Genomic DNA, 6,773 nt, shown 5'->3' with positions numbered 1-6,773 from the left:
CCCCCCAGCCACCCACACCGGCTCAGAGCCGAGGGGCCAGGCGGCGAGCCGCTCTCCCCTCGCCCCTCGCAGCTCTGCCCCCCCGCTCGCCTTCCAAATAGCGGCGGCGGCAGCCTCCGCAGAGCGTTCTGTGCGCACGTGCATGAACGCTCTGGCACTTTCGGGGGGATTTAAATATCCCCCCGATATATTTTTTTAGTTTTTAGATTTTTGTGCACCCCTGGGGACTGCCCCAAGAGTGCACAAAACTCTCCCTGCCCCCCAAGTCGCCCCTGAGTGCGGATTTAGCGATCCGCACTCACAGGGCGACTTGGCTATTAGTATAAGGATAAGATGGGTGTGTTTGAATGAGGCTTATAAAATTATTTATAGAGTTCTTCTCTCCCGAGCCCGCTTGCGGGGAGGGCGGGGTATAAATTTAATAAATAATAATAATAACACTGAACTTGGGAGGCACCCAGTGAAAATTCTGACAGATTCAGGACAAATAAAAGGAAATACTACTTTACTCAACAAGTAATTACTGTGGTATTCACTGCCAATGGATGTAGTGTACATGAGCATAGATTGCTTTAAAGGGGGATTAGACAGATTGAAGGAGGAAAGGTCCATCAAGCCATGATGACCAGAAGGAGCCTCCAGCATTTCGAGGCAGTAAAGCTCTGAATGCCAGTGCTGGGAGGCAACATCAGAAGAAGGCCTTGCCTCTGTGCTTTGTTCATTGGCCCTCCAGGGTAAGTGATCGGCCACTCTGTGAGACAGGATGCTGGGCTAGATGGACCGCTGGTATGATCCAGCAAGGCTTTTCTTACACTCTTGTGATACCAAGAGTACAAACTGACTGCATCAATGGAATCTCATATTTCAGATGTGTATCAATTCTTTAGGACTTTATTTACTATCTAATAAACAGGAAACAAGTTTGTGACAGAAACAATTTGTGGTGCTAGTTAGTTATATTTGGGGCGGGGGGAATTGCATTGCTTTAGGATGTTTAAAAGCTCTTCTGAAAACATGAAATATTTTCAATATAAACAGGTCCGCGTGACAGCAGCAAAATGGGGATCCTCTATATCCTGGTTCCCAGCATAGCCATCCCTTTGGTTATTGCCTGCCTTTTCTTCTTGGTATGCATGTGCAGGAACAAGCAGAAGGCATCTGCTGCCATTCCACAGCGTCGCCAGCTGATGCCCTCTCCTAGCCAAGACATGGAAATGCCTCTTATAAATCAGCATAAACAGGTAACATTTTTCATTGTAAGCCACTCTGAGACTTCTTTGGGTAATGAAGGGCAAGGTATAAAACCAATCCTCTTCCTCTTCCTCCTCCTCCTCCACAGTGATTTTAAAGTCTTCCCAAATTGGAATGAGTTTAGAGTGCCAATGAATTGTAGGCTAGATATAAATGTGTTTGTTAATGATAATGTTATTATTATAAGTTGCATTTGTGAAATAAGATAATTTCTTTTACATTTATTAATTGAAATATTCAGACTTAGAGTACTGTTTCCTTTATGTTGATGTGCCATTCAGTTAACGGTTATCAAAGGTTGTCAAACACAAGTAATATATATGAGAGCGAAGGGTAGGGTGTTGGATCCATTGCTTCTGTAAGCAGAGTGAGATTGTGGAAGAGACTTTCATGGGCCTCCCCTCCCCAAGCAGCCACTGTACCCCCAAAAACCTACTGCTGAGGGCTGGAAACCCTCCAGAATGGAGCAAGAAAGAGGGGTTCACATGAATCATCTTCCCTCTTCCTTACACAAGCAGAGCAGGTCTGTGAATTTAAGGTTCATCTATGCAAGACGGAGGAAGGGCAACTTTAGATTTCTCAAACAAACTGTAAACAAAAAAGAGAGATATGAATTAACACACAGAGAAAGTCTCTTTTATTCAAACCTTATTTTTGCAAGTCCCGTTTGAGAATCGGTTCCCTACCGGAATGTAACTGCCATTTCACACACAAAAGCTTCAGTCCCGTTTAGGAACCGGGACTGAAGCGTTTCACCTGTCAACTGCTTCTGAGTAGTCTCCAGTTCCCTCTCCCGGTTCGGATACGCTTTTTCCCCGCCTTTTTTTATACTGCTATAGCACTATAGCGCTATAAATCGAACGTTTTTTTAAAAAAAAAATCGATCACCTGCACGGGAAGAAAACGGCGGGAAAACAAAGCGGTGCATGTCTGAAATGCCAAACCGCTTCTGAATCGGCTGGTTTCCAGTAGGGGCAAGCCATGTGTGAAATGGCAGTACGGAAGTATACCGGCTTGAAACCGGGAGAAACTGGGTAATGTGAAATTCCCCTAGATTTCTCAAACAAACTGTAAACAAAAAAGAGAGGTATGAATATGAATTAACACAGAGAGAAAGTCTCTTTTATTCAAACATTCTCTCAAACAAACTGTAAACAAAAAAGAGAGATATGAATTAACACACAGAGAAAGTCTCTTTTATTCAAACCTTATTTTTGCAAGTGAGTTCTTGTAACCTTTCCCTTAAATATAGATTTAAATATTACATAACCTCTATCTGTTTATTTTCAGACTAAACTAAAAGAAATCAGTCTTTCCACTGTGAGATTTATGGAGGAACTAGGTGAGGAGAAGTTTGGAAAAGTTTATAAGGGTCACCTGTTTGGTACAACTCCAGGGGAACAAACTCAAACTGTTGCCATCAAAACACTTAAGGATAAAGCAGACTTAACTCTCCGTGAAGAATTTAAGCATGAAGCCATGATGCGGTCAAGACTGCAACACCCAAATATTGTTTGCTTGCTAGGAATAGTGACCAAAGAACAGCCCATCAGTATGATTTTTAGCTATTGCTCCCATAGCGATCTCCATGAATTCCTGGTTATGAGATCTCCCCATTCGGATGTTGGCAGCACTGATGATGACAAGACAGTGAAATCTACTTTGGAGCCAGCAGATTTTTTCCACATTGTGACTCAGATAGCAGCTGGAATGGAATATTTATCAAGCCACCATGTTGTCCATAAAGATTTAGCCACGAGAAACGTACTGGTGTTTGACAAGCTCAATGTGAAAATATCTGATTTAGGTCTTTTCAGGGAAGTTTATTCTGCTGACTATTATAAATTAATGGGAAATACTCCACTCCCTATACGATGGATGTCCCCCGAGGCAATCATGTATGGCAAGTTATCAGTTGATTCTGACATCTGGTCCTATGGAGTGGTGCTGTGGGAGATCTTCAGCTACGGTTTGCAGCCTTACTGTGGCTACTCTAATCAGGATGTCATTGAAATGATAAGAAACCGGCAGGTTTTGCCATGTCCTGATGACTGCCCCGCATGGATATACTCACTGATGTTAGAATGTTGGAATGAATTTCCTAACAGAAGACCCAGATTTAAAGACATTCACAACAGACTGAGAACATGGGGAAACCTCTCTAATTATAACAGCTCCGCACAAACATCTGGTGCAAGCAATACAACACAAACCAGTTCCCTCAGCACAAGTCCTGTTAGTAATGTCAGCAACACAAGGTATGTTGGGCCAAAACAAAAACCACAAGCTTTCCCTCAGCCACAATTCATACCAATGAAAGGACAGATAAGACCCATGGTCCCGCCTCCTCAGCTGTACATTCCAGTCAATGGTTACCAACCAATGCCAGCCTATGGAGCCTACCTGCCAAATTTTTACCCAGTCCAAATCCCAATGCAAATGGCTCCTCAACAGATGGCTCCTCAGATGATTCCAAAGCCAGGATCCCATCACAGCGGAAGTGGTTCCACGAGTACAGGATACGTAACTACAGCCCCCTCCAATGCCTCTGTGGCTGACAGGGCTGCTCTGCTGTCAGAAGGTACAGATGATGTACATAATGCAATAGAGGATGTTGCTCAGAGTCTGGTTCAGGAAGAGGAAGAGGAGGAAGGTTCAGTTCCTGAAACAGAATTATTGGGTGATAATGACACTGTTCAGATGGACGAGACAGAGTTCCAGTCAGAAGCCTAAGATAGTTGCCTTATGACACACACAAAACTGGACATTTCTTCAAGATGGCTGGAGACTGTAGTCCTAACTTGCATAATTCATGTTTTCCTTTGCTCTCTTAGGCACACCTACTAATCCAAGGCCACATAAAATGCAGCAGTGTTTATGCACCATTATTTCCAGCAAATATTTGTAAACATGAAAATATAGAATTCCCACACTGAAATCTATAGCTGACTACAGTTCTTGCAGGGAGGCTGCTTTTATAATATACTGTTGCTGTGCAACATATAGTTGAAATGCATTGCACATCATGTATATCTTGATCTTTGATTGTAATTTGTAATGAATTCTGGTTAAATCAGTAACCCCTCCTTCCCAAGAAAAGCTGAACTACAGTAATACAGAGACTGGTTCTGCTTGACAAGAGGTGCCCAGGATTCAATGACTATATGGATATCATCTACCTAACAGAATATTTATCTCACTGATGCAGAATTGTCAAGGGGGTTGTCCAGACATAGGGAAATCCAGGTAGTAATATTGATCCAAATTGGAAATAAAGAGAATACAGGCAGAGTTCAGGAAAGAAGGCAGAATGACTCAAACATGTTTTTTCTTAGTGACTGGGCATTGCACAACTTTCCTACCAAGATCAGTTATTTCGTTATGAATGAATGGAAGTCCTACATATATTTACTACCTGGATGAAAAGTGTGGACTCTATGCACTAATCTGAAAAAAAGTCAGCCTCTTTTTACAGTTGGTGTTCAAATTGTGGAAAAGGACTGAAACATACATTAGCATGTTGTATTTCCTTCATTGGTCATTAAGAATTTTAATCTCAATTTGGTTTGTGTTAAGATGGTGCTAGAAGTGTACACACAAAGCCTACTTTACTTTTATCTTTGTTTAGTGATTGACTCTAGATCGTTAAAAACCGAGATAAGCAATATTGTACAGAATGTGGAGTGTTCAGTGTTTTTTTTTTCTTGTGAGATGAATCATGTACAGACTTTGAAATGTAATTTATGTTTTCTTACATTTTATATACCTTTTTCTTTGAAGCATTTGGATCTTTGAAAAGAATGCCTATGTAATTTAATCGTTTACATTACAATTTGTAATATTTTTATTGGTACTGGAATTTGTATGCTTTGGTGTGGTGATAAAACTGGTCCAAACATTTCATAGCCATTGCTACAATACAAAGACCCTGGTGTCACAATCTAGTGTAGCCACACATAACGTTTTAACCCACAGCCTATAAATCTAACGCATGACATGGACTGTCTATTAAACCAGCACATAAATGTTTGACCAATCTTAAGGAATTGTAAAATATAAGTACACTGTAAAAGTGGAAAGTCCTGAATTTCTCTTTTGTTATGTTTTACAATGTAAACAGTGCCTTTGCTCTGTACATTTGGATTCACTTGAGCTGTCTCATGGCAGTGTGCAGCCAATGTTAGTAGTGGTAGGAGCTACTTTACTGGTTTCCCGTTTCTCATGAAAATAATCATGCACTGGTGGGTGAACATTGAATGGCTCTCTTGTTATTATAAACATGAGTTGGAGATGGTTAATAAATCATATGAATAAATTTGGTTTATTTACTTTGTAAAGGGTTTTTTTGTTTGTTTTGAGACTGTTAATACATATTTGTTTAATTTTATGTTTCTTCCAATCCTGTTAGCTTGCAAAACCAAAGAAGTGGTAGTTGAGGGGAGAAAGCCACATATATGAAATCTGAAGGAGACTTGTTCATCAAGATTTTTATTTCGTTGTTTGTTATGACCCTAAGAATAGCCCTGTGATGGACTGTACTTTTTAAGAGGCTTAGAAGTGCTGTACCAACAACTAAAGGACTGTGAAGGGTTAATTCTTAACAAAGCCAGAGAGCCTTGAGTGACAGGCTGTTCTAAGCAATCAGATTGGTTAGCATCAGCTGAGCAAAAAAAGTCTTGAGACAGTTGGATGCTGAGGAGATTCAGTCAGATTCCTGCCTTAACTGAGACCATCTGAGAATATCCCTGACAGAAAAAGAGTTTAGTGCTGACAGAGTCAGATTTCAGCCTTGACTGAATGCAGTCTGAATTCAGCATTAGGTGAGAGTGGTTTAAACTCAGACGAAGAACTGGGGGAAAGTTTGGCAAGGATGTTTGGGTAGCAGAAAAGATTCTCATTCAGGCCAAAGGAAATGAGATAGATCTTCTATGGAGAGAAGAAAATTCCCTACCCAGTCAAACAAGGATATCTCTGAGGAGTACAGAATTCCCTGGTCTGGTGTAATTAGAAACTGCCTGTAGAGATGTTAAAAGTTAGTGAACAACTCGCGAAGAGTACTGGTGGCACAAGAGAAGGGGGTTGGGTACTGGGAAGAGGGTATCAGCCTTCAGAGCACCAAAAGAGTCAGTGATTACTCAAATAAAGTGAACTAGAGTGTTTGGGGAAACATTGGATCAAAAGCCTCCCAATATAAAGATCTAAGTAACTGTGAATAAATTAAGAACCTCTCATTAGCCTGATATATAAGATCAAAAGTCTGTGCTTGTCCTAGTTTTACTTCAGTAATTTCAGCCCCTGATTTCACCTGACCTTTTCACTCGATGTTAAATAAAACCTTTTATTATTTTTGAATTTTAAAGTGTCTCAAGTGCCATTTTCAAGGGTTTAAGTTAAAGGGTGATCCTGTCAGGTTCTTGGGCTGAGCAAATAGCCAAAATATACCTTACTGACAGGGTGGAGCAGCCTAGGTTTCTTCAGGGGAGAAGAAAACACATTACAAGGGATGCTCAGTCAGAGAAGGG

The 6,773-nt window shown here is 40.9% G+C and overlaps 1 protein-coding gene across 1 annotated transcript in view; it reads left to right on the top strand.

Moving 5' to 3' along the window:
• Positions 1 to 4,645, top strand: part of ROR2 (receptor tyrosine kinase-like orphan receptor 2) — an 83,278-nt gene extending 78,633 nt beyond the window's left edge. The window contains 2 exon segments of the mRNA XM_015421525.1: positions 1,039 to 1,241; positions 2,542 to 4,645. Of these exon segments, the coding sequence (XP_015277011.1) occupies positions 1,039 to 1,241; positions 2,542 to 3,984 (1,646 nt within the window). The 3' untranslated portion in view covers positions 3,985 to 4,645.
• Positions 4,646 to 6,773: the final 2,128 nt, after the last annotated feature.

This window comes from Gekko japonicus, unplaced genomic scaffold, assembly GCF_001447785.1.
Source record: "Gekko japonicus isolate JY-2015 unplaced genomic scaffold, Gekko_japonicus_V1.1 scaffold1189, whole genome shotgun sequence".
In the NCBI taxonomy this organism is placed as follows: Eukaryota; Metazoa; Chordata; class Lepidosauria; order Squamata; family Gekkonidae; genus Gekko; species Gekko japonicus.
Note: the sequence above shows the minus strand (reverse complement) of the source record. Positions and strands in the feature narration are given on the sequence as shown.